At 36.8% G+C, this 27,965-nt stretch overlaps 1 protein-coding gene across 5 annotated transcripts in view; it reads left to right on the forward strand.

The window, feature by feature from the left end:
• Unc13b (unc-13 homolog B) overlaps positions 1 to 27,965 on the forward strand; it is a 208,649-nt gene that overhangs the window by 103,948 nt on the left and 76,736 nt on the right. For all 5 annotated transcript variants that reach the window (XM_071600727.1, XM_071600728.1, XM_071600729.1 and 2 more), the window contains 3 exons: positions 3,345 to 3,579; positions 19,216 to 19,530; positions 22,442 to 22,532. In XM_071600727.1, the coding sequence (XP_071456828.1) occupies positions 3,345 to 3,579; positions 19,216 to 19,530; positions 22,442 to 22,532 (641 nt within the window). The remainder of the gene's footprint in view (positions 1 to 3,344; positions 3,580 to 19,215; positions 19,531 to 22,441; positions 22,533 to 27,965) is intronic.

Genomic DNA, 27,965 nt, shown 5'->3' on the forward strand with positions numbered 1-27,965 from the left:
GAAATTGAGGGTGGTAGAGAGGAGATAAACTGGCCTTTGCCTCTGCCTACTTTTTTCCCGTTTTTCTCTTTTGTCTCACCTCATTTTTTTTTTTTTTTGTATTTTCTTTCTCCTGACTCTCCTGTTTTTTATATTCTCTCTTCTTCTAACCTTTTCTTGCTGTGACCTGCATCCTAGCCAGAAGCTTGACCCCAAGGATCCCAATGAACCATGGCCTGCCACTTGCCCCAACCACTAAACAGAAAAGGTGATGGTGAAAATCAGGAAAAGAAACTTTAATCAGTAGGACCATATTGGGAAGGCAAAGTGAGATCCAGTATCTCAGCCCCTGTCTTCAGGTTGCCAGTAGGAGCTTTAAGTTCAAATAGAGGAAGAATTGGAGCAGGGAGCAGTAGGTATGTATAATTAATCAGTCTTGGCCAAACTGTAGACTGACTACTGTGAAGTAGCTCCAGAGAAGACTTATCAATTGAGGGGGCAAGTACTACTTGCTGCTCAGGATGTTTGTCTTCAGACCTGTGATAGGGATTGATGATTGGAGACTTCTAGGTACCACTCTAGGGGCCTGAAACAGGATGCTATAAATATTGTACCTCAGTCTTCAAGGGGGATAAGATATATCAGGTAAATTTAGGGTTAATAAACCATGTATTACTAGTTGTTAGATGAATACTTCTTAAATGATTAACATGCATATGTGAAAAGCTGAGCAGGGATATGACTCAAAGTTTATGGTAATAAAGGAGACTGATACAAAATGAAGTCAGATGCCAAGCTTTATCTTGGTTTTGGTAACTCAGAGGGCATCTGCTGGCCTTGGTAAAGAGTCACTGTTTTTAGCAAAAGGCATCCTCTAGGTCCCTGTTTTAGTTCTAGGCACTTTTTTTCCTTAATATTTGCCCTTTATTTACTTAATATAGAAGTGTTGTTAGTCTTTAGAAAAGTTGGTGGGTATTTCTCCCCTTAGCCTAGCAAAATAATAAAGCAGAGCATTATTTAGGAGATCAGATAGAGTAATAAATTGTCTAAGTAGTTTCTGGCTTTGGATCATGGATTCCTAATTCTGACTGAGCTAATCTCTTTGGCCTTATGGTCGATAGGATCATCTATTGTTGTTGCCTCTTTGTAGACTCAGTCTTGATTTTCTGACTTTAGTGCTAATATATTTCTTGCCTGAATTTAAGTAGACTTTCAGTTTTGTCTTCTTTGTTCTTTCTGTTCCCGCTTGTTGTTTCTGTTCCCACATCTGTAATGCATGAATAGTCCAGCACTGACTTCTTCAGACTTACTGCTCCTTCTGTGGGTTCAGAAAGAATTAAGTCTGAATGGCATATTGTTTTTGTCTCTTGACCTTTTTCTTTCTGATTTTGAGAACAAGAAATTCATCAAGGGTTAAAACCAGTGCCTCCCAAAGTCTGTTTCTGCTAATGTGTCATCAGAATGCTTTGTAGCCAGAATGCTTTGCATTCTTGTTGTTTATCTTTGTTTTCAATATGTACTACTCTTGCTTGTCAGATGACTACTTTAACCAGAAAGTTTTACTAATAATTGTTTCTGACTCTTTGAATGTTAGCATCTTTATTCCGATTTTTTTTTTTTGCCTTGGGACTTGATTGATCTCCTTTCCTTTTTAAATACTCACATGGTGCCATAAACTCAAGTGGAATAATCTGATATGCTCTCCTCTTATGCCTACCCTTGGTCTCACCTTGTTGCTATAAACTCCAATGAGTTTAACCTCTACTCCATTCCCCAGCTGAACCCACAAATGTGATCTGGAATCCAGTGCTTAAACACAACCCCATGTTTGTGTTGTCTCTTTTAGTGAAATTATTATCTACTAGGTTGTTTAGTTTAGAAGCCAAGGGATCACTGTCCATTTTCCCCCAAGTTTTATCAGTTCTGCCTGGATTTTTTTTATATAGTTCATTAACTCCTTTCCATTTCTACTGCATGGATACAAGTCCTTGTCTACTGCCACAGTGATTGTAAAAGCCTAATATTATGGTCTTCAGGAGGCTTCTACTGCCAAAACTACTACCCAGACTATTTTTTTTTTTTTTTTTAGTTGTAGTTGGACACAATACCTTTGTTTTATTTATTTATTTTTATGTGGTACTAAGGATTGAACCCAGGGTCCCATGATGCTAGGTGAGCATTCTACCGCTGAGCCACAATCCTAGCCCCCAGACTATCTTTTAAAATTACTAATGTGAGGAGTCCATCATCTGCTAAAAGTATCTCTCTTTCAGGATGATGAATATTCCTTTTCCTCACTGAGAATCAAATAGGAAGTTGGCAAGAAAGGACATGTGAGACCTTGTTAATCATACACATATGGATATGGTGTCAGATATGGCTTCTCTATAAAGTAGTTTACAAACACTACTTTTTAAAAATATTTCTAGTTGTAGATGGACACAATACCTTTATTTGATTTATTTTTATGTGGTGCTGAGGATCGAACCCAGTGCCTCTCACATGCTAAGCAAGTGTTCTACCACTGAGCTACAACCCCAGCCCCCAAACACTGCTTTTTTTGAAAGGGTTGAGCTCCCTTTCCAAGCATCATTTTGATTTGTAATGGTGGTCACTTTAGCTGATCTGGAAAGTAGATAAAATTCTGAAAAATTGTAGTCACTGCTGTTTGGTAAAATGGCTGCATTATCAGCAATATCCCATGAGTAGTGTATGTTTTCTTCTTCTCTCAGCTCGTGGTCAGGATGGGAATTCTGAGCCCAGGGTGTAGGTACTTAACAGGAATTGTTAGAAAAACTTGCCATGACATCCAGACAGTAAGTCTGCTGCTGTTCTCAGCTGCGTCTAGTCTAGAGCCTTTGGCTTGATTTCTAAGCCTTGGCTTTGACCAGCTCCTCATGGTGGATCTGTTTTTTTGGTTTAGCCCATGCATTTTAAAGTCTGAAAAAAAACAGTCTAACTTTAAATTAAAATTTATCTTTTCTAAGATATGGAAATGCTGTTTTTCCTCTTTGATAACAATAGAGGACCAAAATCTATTTGTGACATTTAAAAACAGATTTTAATTAGGGTTATTAAAACTAAAGTAGCAGAATTCTAGAAAATTCTGCTCTGGAAAAATGCAACTTGGAGCACTTCTGAGAATCAGAACTAAAATTAAACCAAGTGTTTTATCTTATTTGATAGAGTTGTGGATATTAATTGAGATTTTTCCACATATGTTTTTGAGGTCACTGGGCTCATATGTAGCTCAGCTTGTTCTCGTTTTAAAGGTTCAGATTTGTGGTTATCAATGTTAGAGCAGAAAAAGTTCTGAAGAACTAAATAAAGCTGGAGTTCTTGGACTGACTGTGCTTATTCTACAGCCTTTGAAGACCCTGATAGTGCCGTCGATGACCGAGACAGTGATTATCGCAGTGAGACCAGCAATAGCATCCCACCTCCTTACCATACGACTTCCCAGCCCAATGCTTCTGTGCACCAGTTTCCTGTGCCTGTGCGATTGCCACATCAGCTACTGCTTCAGGGCAGTTCCCGGGATTCTTGCAATGACTCTATACAGAGTTATGACCTTGATTATCCAGAGCGTCGGGCCCTCAGGTAGGTATTAGGAACAAAGCACTTTCTCTTCCTAGCAATCAGTTCCCATGAAACAATTGACAAGAAGGATATGAGAGCTTTGACTTGAAGTGGTACAATATAGCAATACGATGGGCCAAGCTTCTGTTATTTTGTGTATATTTTCAGTCTCTTTTCTCTTCTACACATTCATATACATCATCCATATACATTTTTACCAGGAATACTTTTCTTTATGATCAGTGATTTTCAACTAGTGAGGGCATTCTCACTTGGGGTGGATGGCTCCCTCTTGCTGCCAGCTTAGTGATTTATTTTTCCCATACCAGGGATTGAATCCAGGGGTGCTTTGCTACTACTGAAGTACATCCCCAATCCCTGTTTATTCTTTATAAGGTCTCACTAAATTGCCCAGACTGGCCTTGAACTTACAATCTCCCTGCCTCAGCCTCCCATCTCTTGGATTATAGGTGTGCACAACTGCCCCTGGCTCAGCTCAGTGATTTTAATACACCCTTCATCACAGTGAAAAAAAAGAAAATCATAGATATTGAATATTTGGGTAATTCTTCCTGCTAAAATATTTTCTGGGAACTTTATAAGAAAACCAATATGATCTTATCATAGCAAATTCAGTACTTTTGCTGGAACTTTGTTTTAATTTAATTTCTTAAATATTTAAAGTATTTCATGGTTGAATAAAATTTAAAATACAGTATAGCATACAATAAAGAATCTCCTACCCACACCTGTCTTCCTTTACCCTATTCCCTTTCTTCCTTCTAGTTCCCTCCCCATTGCTGTTTTTAGGTATCCTTCCATAAACTAGTGTCATGTATTTGTGTCAAAGAAAATGTGTACATTTAGGTTCCTTCCATCTTCCAATGTTTTTAAAAAATATTCCAGACTTAAAATTTGGAGAAATAATGCAGTGAATATCCAAATTTTTGTTGCCTCATTTATTAGTTATGTTAACATTTTGCCACCCTTACTTTATCTCATTCTTTCTGATATATATTCACATACACATATTTTTTTTTGAAAAATTTGATTGTAAGTTGGAGATACCATATTATTTTACCAGTAAGTACTTCACATATAATTCCTAAGAAAAATGACTTTTTAAAAAGTATCTAAATGTTTTTATTAAGATGTTATACATAACATTGGGGTTCATTTTGAGAAAAATTATAAATGCATGGAATATAATTTGCTCCACTTCAGTCCCCAGAAAAAGGACTTTTAAAAAACATAACCTTAGCATTGTGATCATAATCAAGAAATTCAATGATACAATTATGTTATCTGATATATACATCATATTTAATTTCTCCAATAAGTCTCCGTAATGTCCTTTATGTGTATTTTTAATTTCCTTTTTGATCTAGGATCCAGTCAAGAATCATGAAGCATTATATTGATTTTCCTTTTTATTAGTCTCCTTTAATCTAGCAAATCCCCACTCCCTCCCCTTGTACCCTGTCTTTGGAGATACATGTTTTGAAGAGTGTATGCCAGGTGTTTTGAAAATGTCTTTTAGTTTGATTTTGTCTGATTGTTTCTTCATGTTTAGAATCTGGTTGAACATTTTTTTGGCAAAAATGCTACATACTGTGATGTTTCTTTCACAGTGCATTCAGGAAGCATGTACTTTGTCTTACTAATGGTGATGTTTGGTTAAGGAATATGGTATGTGCTATTTTATTTTATTCCAGTGTAACAATATTCTTTCTCCTTTGTAATTAATAGTATCTGGGTGATACCTGAGATTGTATCAATATTCTACAGCCTTTTAAATTGATTTTAGCATCCATTAATCCTTGCTTCAATCAATTATTTTATTGTTCAGAGATTAATTTTTAAAAAACCCATTCCAACTTAGCTCATATTTTTAATTTCTAAAATTCACCAGCTCACTAAACTTGGACACTGGTGAATTTTTATGCTTAACTTCAAAAGGCCATCTAGACAAGCCAAAGCCCTCAACTCTGCCAACTCCCCTTTCAGGGGCCCTGGTACCTATCCCAGTTTACTGTGTCATCTCTAAAAATATTTTCAGTTAAATTTTCTCATATTCTGACTCTTCATATTCTGATTCTGAAGAGAAACACATTAAGAAAGTTCTTACTCTTTAGTAGTTCATAACTTAAATGCTTGTTTTTTTCTTTATCTGTTTTTGTTTGTTTGTTTGTTTTTTAAGACGAGGTCTTGCTACTTGGCCCAGGATGACTTAGAATTCCTGGGCTCAAGTGATCCTCCTGCCTCAACCTCCTGAGTAGCTGTGATTACAAGCACACGCCACAGTGCTCAGCTTGAATACTTCTGTTTTATTCATTTGATTTTAGTTACATTGTTTACATTGTCCTACTTAAAAAAAACATAATTGCAAAAATAGTTTAAAATTTTTATTAGTGCAAAATAATTATATAGAATATTGGGTTTCACTGTGACATATTTGTTCACACATATAACATACTTTGATCAGTTTAATTACCTGGTACTTCCCTTTTAGCCTTTCCTCTCCCTCACCAGGACCTGTTTTCTTTATTCTACTCTCCCCATTCTATTTTTTCTTTCTCTTTTTACAATAAATACATAAATAAAAATTTTCTTTTAGTTTTCCTCTCTGTGTTTGTAAGCTTTAGGGGTACAGTCCAAAAGTCATGATAACAGATCATCCCCGAATTACTGCATACTCTTCAGTTTGGACAAACTGTGATTTTCCTAACCATTATCTTATTATTTGGTTATTTCCTGGGTTACTGCTATAATAAATAAACCTTGGAAGAGCATTAATGACATGCTTTAAGTTGCCAATTTTTCCTAAAATTTTTCAATTGTTCTCATATAAATTGAGCTTTACTGAATCAATAGGTAAAATGAGGTTTAAAAGTAAGTATTTTATAATGGCCAGCAGAGGAAAAGTTAAAAGGAATTTTAAGTAAACTTTTTTTTTTTTTTTTGTACCAGGGATTGAACTCAAGGGTGCTTAACCACTGAGTCACATACTGAGCCCTTTTTATTTTGTATTTTGAGACAGGGTCTCTATAAGTTGCTGAGGCTGGCCTTGAACTTAAATCCTTTTGCCTCAGCCTCCCAAGTTGCTGAGATTACAGGCATGCACCACCATACCTGGCATAAACTTTTTATTGTAGACATTTTTTAAAAAATATATTTTTTAGTTGTCAGTGGACCTTTATTTTTGTTTATTTATATGCAGTGCTGAGAATTGAACCCAGTGCCTCACATATGCTAGGCAAGCACTCTACTACTAGCAAGCAAGCACTACAACCCCAGCTACAACCCACTACAAGCACTACAACCTCAGCCCTATAGACATTTTTAACTCAATGTTTTATAATAATTTTTCCTTTAAGAGTTTTGGAGAGATTTTATCACTAGTATTGTTTATAAATGCAAACACTAATTTCATGGACATAGTTCCACAAAGCTCAGTTATAAAGTCTGTTTTCAGTATCTTAAGTTGCATAGTTTTTTAAGAAGAAAGTTTAAAATTCTTGAGGGGGAAAATGTATTTTCCAGGAAATATAAAGTATAAAAATAAATAGTTACATCCACTGTATCCATGGCTGTTGATTTAATCTGGAACTATAAAGACTCTTTCCAGGTTGGATTTAAGTTTAGTTTGAGTTTTTGGAGAATAATGGAGAGTTGTGAAATTGCATACAAAAAATATCATGCAATCAAATGAGCTTTTATTTAATTAATCTAGAATAACATGATTTTTATATAATTTGAGGTTTGACAACAGAATTTAAACTTTGTTGAATGTTATTAACCAAAGTGTTTCTGGTATTGAGAAGAGTTAATAAAAGGTCAGCCTTACCCTGAAAGATTTTTCAGTGACCACTTTGATTTTGTTTCTGGACTTCATGTTTGATCTTGTTCTGTTTCCTAAATAAATGCTAGTATATGTTAGATTTATAAAAGAACATAGTGAGCTGATAAGTCCTTGGTCTGTAGGCCTTCGGTGTGTAGAAATACAGGAACCAGGCCATCTCCAACCTAAATGAAAGAAAAGTGAGCTGTCTTATGAATTCATTGTTTTGTGTTAGACATGTGGCTTTTACTGCTATAATCAGCACAGGAAAAGATACTTATTTTAATGTGATCCTTGATGTGTTAAGCCTTTGTGTTTCTCAAACAACAAATTACAAAGCTTTAAATAAATTGCTGTTTTTGGTAGTATAATAAGGATAGACTTTTGATAGTCAAGTTATTTTTGTAATGCTTGTTTTTTTTTCTTTTTAAAAGGAATATGTTTGACCATATTGTTGTCTTTGTAGCCTGGAATATAATTTTCAGCAAGTTAACAGCTTGACTTCTTTTTAGACACAAATGCATCAGCAAACTTGGGTTTCTTGAAATCTCTTGATAAACCAGGTATGGTGAAGCACACCTGTAATCCCATCTACTCAGGAGGCTTAGACAGGAGGATCACAAGTTCAAGGTCAGCCTCAGCACTTAGTGAGACCCTGTCTCAAAAAATAAAAAGGGTTGGGAGGTTGAGTGCCCTGGGATCATCAATCTCCAATGCTGGTGGAAAAGATCAAAATAAATAAAAGAAATCTCTTGATATATTTTCCATTGTACCTAACAGTTCTATTACATACACTATGTTGATATTGAAAAAGCATGCTTAATTTTTTTTGTTTCTTGGAAAATAAAAGAAACTTAAAAAGCTAGCAATGACAGTGGTAGCAAGTGAAACATTTAAAAATTTTAAAGCTGTTCTTTTTATGATGTGGAAAAAAACTATTTGACTAGGTATAATATTAAGAACATGTGGATTTCCATTTCTTATTTTTTATTACTGGCAATTTTACTATTCTAATCCTTTCATTAAACAGGTACTTTGATAACTTTTTTCTTCTTTTCCCTGTCTCTCCTTTTTTCTTTGCCCTACCATTCCTCCAATTTTAACCCCTTAGGCAAGGCTCACAGGCTAAATATGACAAAATTAGGATTATTTCTGCTTTCTCTGATGTTGACTATGAAGAGCAAGAAGATAAATATGAGGAGATAGAAGGGAAAATATCACAAGACATTTTAGAAAATGATAACCAAAAGGAAACAGTGGTAAAAGAAAGTCAAAATCTTTCAAAAACTGATAAATACTACAGTCAACCAAAACAACCAAAGTACAATAGTTGGAAAAAGACACCATCTCAGAACCAACAGACAGAATTCCCTACTGTCCTTAATTTTGACCATAAGTTTGAAACATCTGTATTCTCCAAATATCCTCAGAATTATGATACAATAGATAGGAGAAGAAAAAAGAAACCCTTGTCTAGTAATATTGAAGACAGTAAAAGAAGGCTATATGATGATAAATCTAAGATATATAAATCTGAGGTATATCCTGATGCTGAAAATTATAACTGTTGTCACTTTGAAAAGAAGAAACAGAATTTCTCAGTTTTACATCCCTACAAAAATGGATTTGTGGTTAAGAGTGGCACATGGACCACTAAGTTGGGAAGTTGTGATTATGATCTGCCATGTTGTTTAAGGGACTGTGAAAAGTCACCTGGCTCAAACCAGCATGTAATTAATTTAACTCCTCTAGATATTATTGAAGATTCTACTAGCAGTACTTCTGAAGAACTCCTGGGCTCCCCCATTTCTGATGAGCAGGAAGATTTACTGTCATCAACATGGCATCCATCCAGTGTCCATCATATTGGAGACTTTTCTGATGAATATTATGTGGAGAACCCAGCATTGCAATTAGAAAGCATAAATTGGGATGCAAATACAGTTGGGTGCTCTATGGGACAGATGACCCCTTCTAATGAGGAACCTAAAGAGGACTATGTAGATACAATGGATGAGCTTCAGTGTTTAGTAGAAACAGTATCAGAATATTTAGCAGAGAAGGAAGAGGAGATTAATAGATTTGGTTCCCTTTCAAAAACAAAAAAAACAGATAAACAAAATAGTACAATTGATGATGCAAAACAGAAAATGCCTAAGGATCAAATACCACCTTTAACTATTACCAAGGATGACAAGGACAAAACCCTTTCTTTCCCTGAGCTGAATGGAGTAAAATGTGCTGTTGGTTCTTTATTCAGTTCACTCACAGGAAAGGTGGGTTCTGGCACAAAGCATTTAACAAACTCTGTGGAAAAACTGGTTTATATAGTTCCAGAGAAAACAGAAACCGTTAATCAAACAGAGACAATTAATTTGGAATCTAGACCCAGTGCCAACTCAGTGTTGGAGAAGGATCTTTCCATGCAGTCTTCATTATCTTCTCAAACAGTTGATGATAAGGACAAACATGGTAGAACTTCTGGAAATGAGCACATGGGCAATAAGATGGGGAATCTAAGCTTTGAGAATGTAATAGAAACTACTGAAAGGGACTCAGTTCCACAAAGCTCAGTTATAAAGTCTGTTTTCAGCATGTTAAATCCATTAAAAATCTTTTCAGAAAAAGAGGAAACTAAAAAAGATGATCAGAGTAAAGAACTGAGGAGAGAAAGCTTTGTTGGGTGTGGTACAGAGTCAAATCAAAGGGAGGACACCCTTGACAATCACAGTGGTAGCATCACTGCTTTAAATAGGAGGGAAGGAGAAACCAGAGACCAGTTCCAGATGCAAGCAAGTGAGGATTTGTTGTCCTCCCAAGTGGCCAACGAACCTTCAAGTTCAGCTAGTTGTGCAAGTAAGAAAGATGAGAGTCTGTTTGAAGGAAAAACCTATGTAGATTTGTCTCTGTTACCAGATCACCCAAAAATATGTGCCAAAGATAAGCCAGGACACGTTTGTGTGTCTGGCAGTAGACCTGCAAATAAAGAGGCTTCTTCAAAGCTGTTAGAGAAGGACAAAGTTACTGGTGATGACGATTTCTTTGAGCCACTCAGAAAATCCTTTAGCCAGTTTTTGTTCACTTCTCCTGAGCCTTGTTCAAAGGAAACTTTGTCAGAATCTATGAAAATTGACCAGGTGAAAGAAGATGGCTGGGAAAGCAGCCCTAAGAAAGATGGACATTCCTTTTCCTTTAGTGGAAAATTACATATTCCATTTTTCAAAGTTCTTAGCCATTCTGAAAAGCAGCAGGATTTAAAAGAGAAAGGAAGCATTTTTCCTTTGTTTAAATTTCCTTTCACTGATAGTCATAAAGTTGTTAATGACCAGAGTTTTCATGACTCGGCAGTAACCACAGATAAAGAGAGCCAAAGAAATTACCAGGAAGAGGCCAAACTTAGTTCAGTAATATCTAACTCACTTCCAAATGTACATAACGATCTGGAGAAATTTGGTAGTACAGAGGAATTTAATAAGAATGACCAAGTACGTTGTTCTAAAGATATCAACCTTAGTTCATTAAGGTCTAGTTCAGTTCCAAATATTCATAATGATCTAGGGAAATTTGGCAGTACAGAGAAATTTAATAAGAATGAGCAGATACATTGTTCTGAAGATGCCAAACTAAATATAATAAATGCTGATTCAGCCTCAAATATTATTAACAATTTTGGGAAATTTGGGAGTATAGAAGAATTAAATCCAAATGACCATACAGCAGTAAAGAGTTATGAAAGTGGTGCCTTATCTATCCCTGGAGTTGTGTCCCCAAAACATAAAACTTCAGATCTTTCAGGAGAAGGTAAGAATTTTACACAAGTGACATTTTCAACAGTATCTTCATTAGAGTTTAGTTCTACCATTTCAAAATCCACAGTGATTAATGAAGACAAAGTTATAGAAAATACTTCCAAAAAACAAACCCAAGGGGGCCTCCTTTCTGGCCTACTTAACAGGTTTTCTTCTGAAAACTTGTCTAATCAACAAGAATTAAATTCAAAAAACAATGATTCCTCTCATAAGAATAGTACTCCAAGTTTATTACTCTCTGGATTATTTAACTTGATATCTAATAGCAGTATGAGTGATTGTAAAGCAGATGAAGCAAAGTTTATGTCTTTAGGTGATATTAAAAGTTTGGATGGAAATAAACATTTATCCTTAGATAAGAGCCCTGCTACTTCATGTGTGACTTCTGAGAACAAGATAAACCGGGTTGAAAAACATGAAACTTCAGGCTTCATAAAAAGCTTTTTATCATTATCAAAAGAAAACATACCAGCATCTGATGCTTGGGTTAATAATCATTATTGCCCTCCTCCGTGCAAAACCCAGCAAAATGAAAAGCATTGCCCCACTTCTGAGAACACAGTATTTCAAAGTGCTGCCAGTTCTGAACAGGGCCTCTTAGAGAAATCTTTGATTGAGAGGCCGACACCAAACCATATTCTTGAGGCAAAATCACGTGAAAAATTAAACACAGTAAATTCACCTGTATTAAACCCTAACATTTTTAATAAATCAAATCATTATCAGACTTTCGAAGGCATGAGCAATCCTTTCTATTTTGAATGGGACTCTGATATCAAAGATCTCTCTAAAAATTCCAGAAAACCTCAGCCAGTTTATTATATGTTGAATCAAAATACATTTCCATCAGCGGATGTTTTCTTTTGGCCTGACTCACAAAACCCAGTAATAAATTTTTGCCAGAAAGATCAAAATTCAAAAAGCTTGGAGTGGAGAACAAATCCAAACAGTGTCATTTGGTGTGACTTACCATATGAATCATCCGACCAGTTAGCATTTAATGAAGATTACTTATTAAGAGGTGATATGTGGGCAGCTAACTCATTATATGGAAATTCTGTGTACCTTCCAATTAATAAGATGAAGAATTCACTAGAAGACTTGCCTATTGACTTAAGTTATTCTTCAGATGAGAAAACTTCATGCTCCATAGTTGATCAAGAATCATTAAGCATGGATAGAAACCTTATTTTTTCAGGTTTTGGTTATGAGTATCAGGAATGGTTGTCATGTCTTGAAAATGGAGTCTGGTGGCCCTCAGAGAATGGGGATTATGGATATTATATGTTCCATGATGGTCAATATATCTATTCTCTCCTTACTGACTCTACTGGGCAGTATGTATATTTATATATACCAGATTATTCTTATCAAGAGTGTTTGCATTATGATTTACAGACAAATTATCTATCAAGTATTATGTTAGATGATAGCATTATTTCTGCCCATAGTCTTAAAGTACTTGACAAGGAAGATGAAATATTGTGGTATGTTGAAGAACAACCAATTGATGACCCTCTTGATTTATCTGTAGCTTTGCCAAGAAGGGAGGGACCATTGTGTCTAAATTTAGAAACCTTTTCACAAGCACTTGAACAGTCAAGTTTAATCCAGCAGGATCAGCCATTGGATTTTTCAGTCTATAATCCTCAAAAGTTTAAAGGAGATCTTTTATCTTCCAAAGAAAGGCCCTGTGGCTCTGAATGTACACTGGATCTCAGAAATCAGCCCCAAACTATTAGTAATCATATCTTGAACAGAAGTCAAGTTACAGCAAAAGGTGAGAACCAGCCTCTGGCTAAAGATTCTTCAGTTCACCTTTCCAGTTTCCAGTGGCTTCCATCATTTTCTGATGAAGCTTCCTCTTCAGTTCATCCTGAAAATTTGACTAAAGGCTTGCAGCAAGCAGAAGAGACACCATCAGTGAACAAAGTGACTCCTTTATTTTCTGTTTGGGGTGCCTTGGTTGAAAGTACTTTGAATTTTGATAAAAGTGAATCTCCAGAGGCTTTAGTCATGCAGAAAATGGATCAGCAGTCAAAATTGGCAGAACTTACAAATGATGGTCTTCATTCATTAATCCTGAGTAAGCAATTGAAGAGTAACTCCCAAAAGGAGGAAGAAAATCAACTTAAGTATTCAGAGAAACTGACAGTATCCAATGTTCAGCAGCGAGACTTTACTAAAAATATAAGGCAAGGATTCCCCTTAAATAAAAGTATTTCTGTGAAAAAACAAAGTTTGTTAAAATCTGATTATCAAGTAAGTCCAACATTATCTCAGGCTAAATCAAGTAAAGAAGATGATAAAATCATTACAGCTGATTCTGTTTCAGATCCTCCTGTACCACAGTTTAGTAGGGATGAGCACAAAAGGTGTGATCTTCCTCAGGAACAGTCTTCCAAAGAGCCTGAGAAAACATTATTTAAAAGTGCATTGAAGCTCTTTGGTCGAGAAGAATCTTCAGCAGGAACAATGGCAAATGAAAAACAGGCATCTAGATTTTTGAACCTCTTTAAAACCCAGGCGAATAAAGAAGAATCATCAAACTTGGAAAAGAGTGATGGTGATAAAAATGGAAAGACATCATCTCAGGAAAAGAAAGAATCTTCTAGTGTTTCAAATTTTTTTGGTACCCTTGGGGAATTCTTTAAAACCAATGTATCTCCCATACAAACAACTGAAAATATGCCTCTTTCTTCAGCAAATGATAAGGATGAGGTCAAGTCAAGTCTTAATTCTGTACAGCTAAATAGTCAAGGTATTGGGAACGTAGAAACTCCTGCAGCAGTTTCTGTTGAAAGGAAGATTAGAGGTAGAAGTCTGAACAAACGGGCTACCATTGATGACAGTAGGCTAAGGGAACCATCAATCAAGGAAACCCAGGATAGTAATTTAAACGAAAAAGAAAAACCCTTCAGAGACCACCTAATCCAGCAGTCAACAGAACCATCTTTCTCAACAAGTTGTCTCAAAGACTCTCCTAGAGATTCTTCAAAAGAAACTAGTGATATGTCTACAGTGACAGAAGGTCCAAAAAGTAGTAAAATTCCTTTTGATATTCTGAGCAGAAGAAAATCAAATGAACTAGATCATCTTCCTGGTAAAGACTGGAGTTTTTCAACTGCTACAACATCTCCATCCCAACCAGAACCACCAATCAGAAAGAGTATATTTTCTTTCTTGAATAGATCTGAAAAATCTGAGAACAGAGCCTCTACTGCTTTACCAAGAGTCAGATCTCAAGCAGAAGGGCTATTCACACTTCCTTCCTTTTTTCCCACTACTAACTCAAGCATCAAGGATACCTCTTGTAAGAAGAGCTCTAGTTTCAGTTTCTTCAGCTTGTCCTTTTTGGATGAAAAGCAGCAGACTCCTGTTGCTCCAGTGACTACCCAGCCCTATAAGAAGCCAAGTGTTTTTGTAGACACTATTGTCTCAATGACTAGGGAAGGTTCTAGTGATCATAGAGACAGCATAGCTCAAGAAGTAGTTCATAAACAACAATTGGCCCCTTGTGTTTCCACTAGCAACACCACTGAGATTACCTCCCTGGCAGATGAGTTCAGTGTAGAGAAAACACAGGGAAAACTGAGTTCCAGTAATGAACCAGAGATATCTTCAGATTTTCAGGTGAATCAGGTACAAAAAGATACTGTTCCTCCTCCATCAGAATTTCAGTCACATGCTGAAACTTTCTTCATTGACCCAGAAACCCTTGAAGTAACAACTCCCCAGAAAGAAGAGGCTTGGAGCCAGAAAGCCTTCGCTGGTGACTCTCTGGCCAAGTCTTTTTCTTATGATAAACATTTGAATGAAAAACTCAATGATTTAGATGCTTGTACTGAATGCCAAAATGAAACGTTTACTACAGACCCATTGAACTTACCATTAGAAATGGTCTCTGATGAAGTCTCACCCCAAATCAAGGAGCCAGCTGCTGCTTCTTCAGACCCTGGGTTTGCAGGGCACTTCCAGAACAGAGATGCAGATAAAAAGGAGGACAAATCAATGCTAGACTCTAAAGTAGAAATGCTTTCAGGGTTTATGACCAAAGTTAAATCTTTCTCTGGGTGCTTAATTGAACCTCCTAAGACTTTTTCTGGACTTTTCTCTTCTCCTAAATCTCCAAAGAAAAACTCCTTTCTCTCTTTTTCTTCTAATGCATCATCTCAGCCTCTCAAAGGTGAGCTGTTTGGAATTTTCAAAAGTTCCAAACCAGAAACATATAAACAAGAATCATCTGTTGCTACTTCATGGCTTCAAAATGGTTGTTCCAGAGAGGCTGTGGGATCCATACCTCCAGAAAGTTTGCATACAGCTGCCTCTGCAGGACTCAATTCAGACTCTACTCTCAGTGACTGTAGAATGACTGTGGTTAGTACAAAGTCAGAATTAGATGGCTTGACAGATGACCCTAAACTAACAACCAAAACGGAAAAAAATAATGTTCTTGAAAATGTTTTAGAACCCCAAGGTTTTGAAACAGTTGCTACATCTTCTGTCTCAGAGGATGATATGAGGCAAGGAGTATTGTCTTTAAGTGATGAAGGAGACACGGGAATGCAGCAGGGTACAGACACAGAGGCATCATTAGAAGCAGAGCATATTCTGCTACCAACACAGTTGCATCCAGATCCTGCCTGGATTGCTGAAGAGCTTCCTCCTTCAATTCAACCACCTCTTCTTGAGCCAGAGCTAGCTATTCAGACTGCCTCTACAAACCAAAACGTCTTGGATGTACAGGCATCCAATTCACTAGAAACCAATACTACACTGTTTGATGAGGGAAATGTCAATGAGAACACTGCTTCAGAAACCCAAGGGGATCTTTTTCATCCTCTGCAGGAAGAACCTGTGCTTTATGCCAAAGAAGTTTGTGGGGTACTTAATGCCCAGGAAGATCCACCTGTAGTCCCTCAGGAAATGGAGCAGCCAAGACCTCTTTTTGAGATCCCAAACATGACCAACTGGCCAAAGCTCTGCTTCCCATCCTCTACTACTGACCGTGGGAAGACACTGAGCTCGTTCTTTTCCTCACCTTCTCCCTCTGGCAACAAAGCAGTAGAGAGTGGTTTAATGTCTGGTTTTAAGAAGTTGTCAACTCTATTTGAGGGAGGTAATGAAGGAAGTGTACCGCCAAGTAATTCAAAACTAGGATTTGGAAAGAAACTGGATCTTTCATTTTCATGGCCCAAAGAGAACAAAGGGGACTCTGAACATGTTCCTGGAGAATCCTCCCCTCCAATTTTGATTATCAGCAATGATCTTAACTCCAGTGAGGCCAGCAAAGCTTCAGAGTCTTCTCAAATACCTGTAGCCAGTGCTCAGCCAGATGAGGTCTTTACTCAGTCCTCTGGGACCTCTGAGCAGCTGGATGCCAGGCCAAGTGTCTCTGTTCACGGATTGTCAGGGCCTGAAGAAGTGAAAACCCAGCTGGAAATCTCAGCATCTGGAGAACTTGGAGGTTCCCAAGGCAATCTCTCTGGTTCCACCTGTCCTTCATGGAAACCTGAGGAAGAACACTGTACTGTCTTTGAGCTGCCTAATCAGCCAGAAAAACAAGAAGAGGAGGTGTTGCCTGCTAGTATCTCAGCATCTGGAGAACTTGGAGGTGCCCAAGGCAATCTCTCTGGCTCCACTTGTCCTTCAGGGAAACCAGAAGAAGAACACTGCACTGTCTTTGAGCTGCCTAATCAGCCAGGAAAACAAGAAGAGGAGGTGTTGCCTGCTAGTACTGACTGTGTTTCAAGTGAACAGCGACCAGTCACTCCGGATGACATTAAGGAACCAATGACCAACAAAAGGCCTGTTCTCAACTCAAGCATCATAAATGGTTTTAAGGAATTGACCATTTATGATGCAGGTGACTTAGTGTTAGATTATGTTAGTTTGCTTTTTATCCTTTCTGTGTCTTTCCTAACACCTGTGTTTCACATTAATTAGGGGTTAGTGACAAGAGCTAATACATGGGTATTTTCATTCTCTCCCTTCTCTCTAATGTCAAATGTAATTCATTTGTTGGAACAAGGAGCTTCTTGCTTAAAGGAAAGGCTGAGCCCTGAGATTTACTCACTCTAGTTTGCTCTTCCTTATATAATGTGGAATGGAGAAAGGGAGGGCAGGAAGAGGGAGCAAGTATTTAAGGGGCATATATTAATTACAACTATGTAATAGGGTTGGATTCTTCCTTGGTTTGGTCTTAGGCACTTACATCTTATACTAGATAGGGAGAAACCTAATTTGCTTTGGTTTTCCACGTCTTCTAAGATGCTTCCTCCAGTGGCCATAAGGATATTAGGTAAAATACAAAAAAAAAAATGACTTAGAACAATCTATATTCTATTCAACATGGATTTGAATAGCTTTTTGTCAGGTATCAATCTCTGATACCAAGGTTTCACAATGCTCTATACTGAAAAACTACAGCAAGGGGTAGCCCAAGTTACTATGAGACTTTATTCATCAGACATTATTCTCTGCTTTGAACCACCTTGAGGCCGAAAGTGCTTTGGTAAAGTCTTGCAGGAGCTCAGCTATCCAAAATTATAGTTCTTCAATAATACCATACAGTGTAGTTTAAGAGTGCTACCTTGCGGGGGGGGGGACTTTATGATTAAAAAAGAATGATAATAATCATAATAAGAATGCTACCTTGACCTTTGACCCAAACATGTCCAGAAGAGCTGGTCAGGGGTTTTAGAGATTGGGCAGGGCATGATACACGTGTGTGCATGTATATATGTGCATTGGGGACTACTCAGAACAGTGACTTATTACTATTCTGCTGACATGTGATGGAAATAGGAAATCAGCCTAAAAACAGCAGGTAATTGAGAGGAACCATAAGGAAAATATCACTGGAAAACATCAATGATTTCTCTTAATTTAACCAAGGATAAATAAATTTAAGCCCTTAGGTAAAGGCTTGACTCTGTCACAAGAAAAATCCTGTTTTTTTTTTTTTTTTTTTGCATGGAAGCTTTCCAACAGGATACCAGTAATAAAATGAGGACTCCTGACTTGGGATGCAGATAACATCAAGTCCCTCTGTCTTTATTAGGGCTGACTCCTTTAGATGATAGGACTATTAGGCTCAAGGGGGTATCATGGATACTGCCCTTCTTTCCACCACTGTGCCATTTTCACCACTTTCCCTACCACAACTAACTCTCATTGTGGGGGGACAGATTTTTTTCTCAGCATGGGAATTCAGGTGTTTGAGAGAGCGTTGGGCTAACCTTATTTCAGATATGGAGATGCATTAATATGACTATGACCCAGAAGAGTTAGATTTGTCGATTTTATCCATAACTGATTCTTTCCCTGAGAGAAACTTATATACAAAGGAGAAGTTCATCTTTGGGATACTTCTGTATCCCAGGGGTATAGGTATACTGTAGCATTTATGTGGATGAGACCACTCCTTTGTGGAATTTCTTGGTCTTGGCCTCTATCTCCCAATGGCTTCCATTAACGCATCCTACAAATGTCTAAGAGGTAATTGAAGGAACATGTTCCTTCTTATTTGATTATGCTATGGTATAGGTGTACACATTTATAATTGTAGGGAAATAAATAAGGACTTCAGTTTATTAAATAATAGAAAAAGTAGATTCATTCACTCCACTATGTGGAAATTAGCAAACTTTAATCACAGCCACTGGACAAGTTTATTTAGAAGACAAAAGAATTTTAGGGATAGGCAGTAGTCATTTTACTATTTCTATTGAAAAATAGCATGTTAAGATAAACTGTTCTTAAAGGGTAGGTGTAGGGCTGAAGTTAAATGCTGTGGGAAAACCCAGCACATTGCTTTTTCCCTATTGTGGTTCTGCTTAATAGACTAGTTTTCTAGGTTAGGACCTTTGGTCCTCTCTTCCTAGGAACCTCCTGTTTGTGGTTATTGCCCTTGATGTAATGTTTATTTCCTGAATTTATCTATACTTGTACCCTGGTCCCTAGTTTGCATTTATTTACTCATCTGTCTTCTTTTAAATCTTACAGCCCCACCAGCAGTAGTAGGTATGGCTCCTCCTGTAATGTGAGTCAAGGAAGCTCTCAGCTGAGTGAACTAGACCAATATCACGAACAAGATGATGATCGTCGGGAGAGGGATTCAATTCATTCCTGCCACAGCTCTGGTAGTCTCTCCAGAGATGGCCAGGCTGTCTTTGGAGAACAAGAAAAAGCCTTGGAAGTTACAGGTGAAACAGAGAAGGGGAGAGCTTGTGAACCCAAAGAGATGAGAGAAGATGCCATAGCCCATCCTCCCCCAGATCTGGTGCTACACAAGGACCATGTCCTAGACCCCCAGGAGAGGTAGGTGATGACTGTCCCACATGCTTCCTCAGTACCTGCCCTGTGATATTACTGAATATAAGAGTTTTTCATTTGTTTCTTTGCAGCTGGGTATGGTGGGGTGCAAGACATCCATGCTGAAATTTGCACTGCTTCCTTTGATTTTTTTGGTATAATTCCTAAGATATTTGGGAGTTCTCTGAAGTCAGAACACTGAGTTCTCTGGAGTTAGTGAGCTACAGTCTGCTAAGGCTTCTTGTATCTGCTGTTCTTGATCCTGCATATGGCAGTTTCTGAGTCTAAAACCCCACCTGAGCCCTGCATTCAGTGGGGCTACTTTGGGTGCCTTGCCGGTTTCCTAGTCTATTGTTTTAACTTCTTTTGTAAACAGTGTTGTTTTTGTTTTATGCTTCCTGAGAAAAACTAGGACAGAGTAAAGAATTGATCAAGAGGACAGATTTAACTCACCTCTCTGTTTCCCCTGGGCTTGGCAATGTATTTGGCAATATGAAACCATAAGAAGAAAATTTTAAAATTTGTCACTTTTAATAATCTTATAATGGAGCTTAATACAGACTTTGAATATTATTACTATTATTGACTTAAATTGGTTAGAGTAGCTGAGGAGGGATTGGAGTATAGCAGGTCTCTCAGTCTAGGCATTATTGATATTCTGGGCCGGCCAGATAATTGTTATAGGAAGCTATTTATGCATTATAGGGTGTTAGTAGCCTATCTGACCTTTGCACATTAGATGCTATTAACAACCTCCAGTTTTGACTACCACAGTATCTAAAATAATGATAGAATAAAGTCTGTCACTAAAAAACCAAAAGCAGTAAATGCCAGTTACCTGGTAAAAGTTAAGGAATTGTTGGGGCTTCTCTTCCACCACTAGATGAATGAATGAGTCACATACTTCTCTGAAGACATCAACTTACTATCTCTTGTGGTTCATCTAGTAGGAAAGACACTGGATCACTGAGCTCTGGACCAGCACCAGCCTTCTCACTGGATTAATGTTCCATTGAAAGGCTGGCTCTTTGTGGAGCTGAGATTTGGCAGCTACTTTTCTCAGGGTTGATCTCTTGGTAGAGAAACAGAAGTGCCCAGAATGAGCACCTATCCTTTTCTTCTGGTTTTGTCTTCTCAGGTTCTCTCTGTGCATGTGAAGCCTAGTTCTACAAATGTTTTAGAATAGTTGACTCATTTAGATGACTTCAGAGTCTAACATGCTTTTTGCATGTACGGGTAGTGAATGTTTGTCTTCTGCCTTGGCTATAGGCTCCAAAGGAAGGAAGGTGAAGCAGTAGCACCAAGAATTAACTGTATTCCAGTTAAGAATGTGGCTGATGACTTGTTCTAATACAAAGTAGTGTTTCTCTGATATTTATTGTTCATTTTTTCTGAGGGTGTTCCAGAGGCAGACAGCTCAAGGATCAAATCATGGAAGGAAAGGGCTGTGATTTATTTATTTATTTATTTGGCACTTTTTATGTAGTTTAGGAATTGGTACATCTTCTAAAATAGTGGAGCAGCAACATCTCTAGCTGTCAGAGAAATGCAAATCAAAACCACCCTAAGATACCATCTCACTCCAGTAAGATTGGCAGCCATTAAGAAGTCAAACAACAACAAGTGCTGGCGAGGATGTGGGGAAAGGGTACACTTGTACATTGCTGGTGGGACTGCAGATCGGTGCAGCCAATTTGGAAAGCAGTATGGAGATTTCTTGGAAAGTTGGGAATGGAGCCACCATTTGACCCAGCTATTCCCCTTCTTGGTCTATTCCCTAAAGACCTAAAAAGGGCATGCTACAGGGACACTGCTACATCGATGTTCATAGCAGCACAGTTCACAATAGCAAGACTGTGGAACCAACCTAGATGCCCTTCAATAGACGAATGGATAAAAAAAATGTGGCATTTATACACAATGGAGTATTACTCTGCATTAAAAAATGACAAAATCATAGAATTTACAGGGAAATGGATGGCATTTGAGCAGATTATGCTAAGTGAAGCTAGCCAATCCCTAAAAAACAAATGCCAAATGTCTTCTTTGATATAAGGAGAGTAACTAAGAACAGAGTGGGGATGAAGAGCAGGAGAAGAAGATTAACATTTAACAGGGATGAGAGGTGGGAGGGAAAGGGAGAGAGAAGGGAAATTGCATGGTAATGGAAGGAGACCCTCAGGGTTATACAGTGGAGGAGGTAGAGAGAGAGGAGGGGAGGGGAGGGGAGAGGTGGGGAGGGGGGAGGGTGGAGGACGGGAAAGGCAGCGGAGCACAACAGACACTAGTATGGCAATTTGTAAATCAATGGATGTGTAACTGATGTGATTCTGCAATCTGGGTATGGGGTGAAGGTGGGAGTTCATAACCCACTTGAATCAAAGTGTGGAATATGATATGTCAAGAAATTTGTAATGTTTTGAACAACCCACAATAAAAAATTAAAAAAATAAATAAAAATAAAATAGTGGAGCAGGAACAAAATTCCTCCCTAAGGAAGCTATGTGGAACCCCCAAAGAAGGTTGGTGGTCTCAAGAAGTAAGTGAGAGGATTATTCCACATATCTCTGACTGGTTTCTGTGGTTGACATTAACTTAGGGCCCTTGCTATTACTTCTAGTGTCATGATTCCTGACTATCCTAATGAGCCACTTCACTGGGTAATTGAAAAAAGGAGAAGCAAAAGTAGGAACAGATGAAAAGCTAAAAAAGAATTGTCATTTTATAGAGGAATTGTTTGCACATTAAGTATTCAGGACAATGCTGTTTTAGTGGCCTGAATCACTAAACAAGTGTAGGCATGAGTACAAATCATTTTATTTTAGATATTTGGCGATCTTGCTTTAAGCCCTGTCCCCTGTAACTCATGTTTTTTTTTTTTTTTCTTGCCCCCAAATATTCTTTTCTTTGTTACAAGTTTTCCTGAGGAGAATGCATCTTCACCATTTACCCAAGCCAGAGCACACTGGATCCGAGCAGTGACCAAGGTCCGACTCCAGCTGCAGGAGGTAGGGAATCTGTTCTGATACTGGTTGGGACAATTTTTCTTTTGAAATTGAGAGACATATGGTGCTGGAGAAGCAGTCAGTGATTAGTCATCTTCTTACAGTGTGCTTCTTGGAATGCATGGCAACTAAACCAGAGACTTAAGATAGGGGAGATGGCCTTAGCTTTTTTTCTGTGCTAATTAATGAAAATCAAATAGAGCTAGTGGGTTGAGAGCTTGAAGGTAAAGTTTTATGTTTATTTTCAGTACCATCATCTCTTTGAAGTCACAGATGAGAGCAGGGGACCATTTCAAGGCCTCTTGGATCACTTCTTCCTTAGCCAGTTCAAATATTACTGGCTGATATTGTGGGGCCAGAAATAGGTTACAGAAATTTTTATGGGGTCACTAATTTAAGGCCCAAAACATCAATACATTAAGATCTGAAAGAGTATAAAAAAGCAAAAATAAAAATAAATATTTTTAAATTTTCTGTGTTATGAGTTTGACATGTCCTTAATCTGTGTGTCAATAGATAGACTCTAGTCTTCAGGCAGAAGGGATAGTTTTAAGTGATGACTTAAAACCTGTCAGTAGTATATAACCTGTAGATAGACTTTCGCATCCTCTGACCCAGATGCTTCAGCTATCAGCATTTCACATTTGCTTTATCTGCTTTTGCTGTATTAGGAATAGTCTTTCTCTAAACTACTTGTGAGAAAGTTGGAAGTATGGTATTTTCTCTTCTAAATGCTCTTGTATTTCCCTGAAAATGAGAGTACTCTCCTGAGTAACCACAATTAAACCATCCAAATCAGGAAAACAATAATATTATAATCAGGACCCTGTGCAAATTTTGCCAACTATTCTGACAGTGTCTCGTTTTTCTTTCTGATTCAGAATCTAATCCAGGATGACATGTTGTATTCAGTAGTCATGTCTGTTTTTTTTATTTTTAGTTATAGCTAGGCACAATATCTTTATTTTATTTATTTATTTTTATGTGGTGCTGAGGATTGAACCTAGCACCTTACATGTGCTAGGTGAGTGCTCTACTGCTGAGCCACAACCCCAGCCCTAGTAGTCACATCTCTTTAGTCTTCCCTTAGTCTGGAATAGTTCTTCATCTTTTCCATCTTTAACTGTTTAAAATGGTACAGGCCTTTCATCTTGTAGCATGTTCTTCAGTTTGGATGCATTCAGTGTTTACTCATGTTCAGACTCAGGCCATGCTGTCTTGATTGGAATTACACAAAAACTGTGCTGTGCTCTTATCAGTGCATTGCATCAGGAAGTATAAGATGGCTACCTGTTCTACAATTTGTGATAGCCTTAATCATTTGGTTGAATTTATATTGTCCTGGTTTCTTCATTGTCAAGAGATCCCTTTTTGGGTTGGGGTTGTGGCTCAGTGGTAGAGCGCTTGCCTAGCACGTGTGAGACACTGGGTTCTGTTCTCAACACCACATAAAATTAAATAAAATAAAGATATTGTGTCCACATACATCTAAAAATATTGAAAAAGAGATACCCCTCTTTCCCTTTGTAATGGGTATGTGTTTTGTAGTAAGATCCTCTTAGACTATTGATACCGTGTGCCTCATCAAATCTCTACCTACCACCTTAGTATCCATTGATGACTTTTTTCTGAGGTTGTCACCACTAATGGTGGTTGTCAAGTGGTAACTTTGCTTTCATTATCCTTTCTACATTAATTAGTTGTTGTTCTACTATAAGGAGATTTCATTTTCTCCTGTTAATTTAATTATGTTAGTATGGACTCATGGATTTCTAATTTATGATGTGAGTTGTAATCCATTACTATCATTTATTTTGATGGTCAAATTGTTCTAGCCTCAAGTTAAAGGACCTTAAGTTTGACCCTTCAGGGAAAAGATAGTATTTTAATAATTATTGAAAAAGTAACTGCTTTGGAGAAAGCATTTTGAATACAGATGTTTGAAATCCTTCTTTCTGTATATATGTGTACATCTGATCCTTTGTTACTCAAAATGAGTGTTACTAATAAAAACTCAAAACTGTGTGGCCTAAAATCTTGGAAAGAGAGTATTAACATATTTAAAATCTTTCTAATGAAAAATTTCAGTGAGGTTTGAAATTGGTAAAATATAAAAAATATTTTGACCCTTTCATAAGAACAATTGACTGACATCAGAGAAGATGAAATTTACTAGCCAAATTTCAACAGAATCTTTTAAAAATTGGCATGTAGAAACCAATTATACTTGATGTATTGGTATCCTTCACTACGACAGCTGTGAAAACCAATTTATTGAAATAATTAAATGTGAAACCAAACCTTCAAGTCATTCTGCAACTAAATATTATTTTACATTTCTTTCACTGATAAAAATTAATACTGCCAGTATTTTTAGTGACAGCAAATATTTTTATCATTAATATTTTTAAAAATTTAAATGATTGTTTTTATGCTTTTCCATTTTAACTTTCATAATGTAATTAACATTAATACAATTTTATGTGTGTATAATTTTTAAATGAATCTACACATATTGAGAGGAATATGGTAAGAAATTTCTGTGGGACAGGGCTGCTCAATCACAACACTGAGGGCCTGATGTAGACCAATATGAGGTAAACTAACATTTAAAGTGAACATTTATAGAGTGAATGTCATTAATACTATTTTTTCCAAAAGTAATGATCTTGTAATTTTTATTTAAAAGAAAGTAAAGTCATATTCTCCATGTAAAATGAAAACTCGATGAGAAAAATAAAAATATATTGGAACTGATATAATTTAAAATATGACTTTTTCTTTTGGAGAGAATTCAGAGTCTTTCAAAGGAAAAAAAAAATATACCTAAAAATAGTTGCTAAAGCTTGGAAGCAGCTGGAGAAAAGACATAGTTTATCCAGGAGTAACTATTGCTACTTAAGTACTATTGCTTCTTGAGTACTGTTGCTATTTGAGCCACTGTAGTACTTAAGTACTATTGCTACTTGAGTAAGAGAACAATAGTAAAAGAATTCTTAGCATGGGTAAAGTAACTGGCAGTTGATGAGTCATGGCCAGCCATAGTTTAAAGCAACTCAGGAATTTGAGCCAGGAGAATTGCAAGGCCAGCCTCAGCAACTTAGTGAGACCCTTTATCAAATTTTAAAAAAGGGTTTGGGATGTAGCTCAGTGGTAAAGCACCTCTAGGTTTGATCCCCAGTACCAAGAAAAAGAAGAAGAAAAAGAGGGATCTGATAGAAGCAGAATTGCACCATGTACACTTGAAATGAGATTTGCTAAAGATTGGTTGAGTTTATGAGAACAAACAAAGTAAACATAGCACTAAGGATTTTTCCACCCTAGTAATCAAAGTTCTACGTAGTCATGCCTTTACCCCTCTGCCTAAGATAATAATTTTTGTTAGTTTCTTATCATTATAGAATTTCATTATATAAGCATAAGCAAATATGAATGTTTTCTATTTTACTCCTTTTATATAAAAGGCAGAATATTATATACACTGAGAATATCTTTTTCTTTTTTACTTAGTAATCCTTTCATATTAGCTCTAAGAGAATTTTCACTTTTTGAAGCTGTATAATATTCCATTCTATGAATGTACTGCAAGTGTTTAGCAAATCCTTTGTTGATATTCATTTGTTTCCAGTCATTTGATGTAACAAACCATGTTAGAAATGAGAAACCTTTTTGTGTATGTTATTTTGCATGTGTACGAATATATCTGAGGGAAATAGAGATTTGTAATTTTAGTACATATGCCAAATTGCTGCTCATTTTGTCAGTGACTTAAAACAACAAAGGGTTGTTTCTTACCCATGCTACATGTTATATTAAAGAGTTCTGCTTTAAATTGTCTTACCTCTGTAATCTTATGGAGTAGCAAGTACCCAGCACTGGCCAGTCACAATAGTAAAGGGATAGAAAAGATACTAAATAAAAGAGAACATACAAAATGCACTCTGGCTCTTGAAAATTCTGCCTAGAAACTTCATGTCATTTTTGCTCACATTTCCCTTGCTAAAGCATATCCCTAACCCCACCTATTAAATTTAGGTGAGTACCATGATATACGTTCATAGGAAAGAGGATATTTGTGAATGACTTTAATGACTGTCCCAAAGATATATAATGCCTTCCATAGGAGGTGTCCCAATGTATACTCCTAAGAAGGATACCATGAAGGTACTTTCTCTTCCATAACCCCCCATTGGCGTGATTGATCAAACTTTTGCTACTCTATTAGGTGCTAGTGTGTCAGTAGTTTAAATTTGTAGTTTCTATTAGTAAAGTTGAGCATGTTTTTTATATATATATATATATATATATATATATATATATATAAATAAAGACTATTAAGTAATTACTTTCTGTGAATGGCCTATTCTTTGCCCATTTTCTGTGAAGTTGTTAATATTTTTTCTTACTAATTCTCAGGAGTGTTTTATGTTTTAGGGAAATTAACTCTTTGTTATTATGTGAGTTGCCAGTATTTTTCTCAGTGAACCATTTTGAGGAAATTTTTTATGCTTAATATGAGGCACATTTTCCTAATCCAGAAAAATGGGGAGAATAATAGTATCTTTCTCTTGGCATTATAAATTGTTTAATAAGTCTATGATTTTTTAAAATGTCTCAGTGGCTTTACATTGCCTTTATGATAGACTAAAATCCTTCATGATCCACCTCAGTACAATTCAAAGTGTGATTCATGAATTAGCCCAACCCAGGAACTGTTTGTTTTTAGTCTTTGATGAAATAAATACCCATATTGAAAGTAACCATTTAGAGGCAATTTCATTTGCTATAACATCAATCCTATCAATGGCTCATTGAATAGGATATGGACGAAAAATATCAGACTGTGACATACTGGGAATATAAAGCCAAGTCTTAACAAAGAGTAGTTTGAAAAACTGATGTGGATCCTACCTTAACTCTTGCTGCTACCCTGTTTGATGAACACTTCCAACATACATAACTATATTTTTCAAAATTTCTCGGAGACTTTGCATTTGCCCTTTCCTACAATTAGAATATTCTTTCTCTTAATTCACCTAATTTTTCATTCACATCTTTAAAAACTCAATCAGGTGTCAGGTTTTTGTTTTTGTTTGGAGGGGGCAGTGTTTCCAGATTCTCTCTCTTTTTTTTTAATATGTAGTTTTTTAGTTGTAGGTGGACACAATACCTTTATTTTATTTTTATGTGGTGCTGAGGATCGAACCCAGTGCCTTATATGTGCCAGGCAAACACTCTACCACTGAGCTACAGCCACAGCCCAATATTTTATTTCTATGTGGTGCTGAGGATCAAACCCAGGGCCTCATGCATGCTAGGCAAGCACTCTGCCACTGAGCCACAATCCCAGCCCTCCAGATTCTCTGAATGCCTTTTCTAGATTGACATTTACCATGATGTAATGTAGTTACTTGTTTACTCATATGCCTGCCTTGC

Source organism: Marmota flaviventris, chromosome 13 (genome assembly GCF_047511675.1).
Source record: "Marmota flaviventris isolate mMarFla1 chromosome 13, mMarFla1.hap1, whole genome shotgun sequence".
NCBI classification, from domain to species: domain Eukaryota; kingdom Metazoa; phylum Chordata; class Mammalia; order Rodentia; family Sciuridae; genus Marmota; species Marmota flaviventris.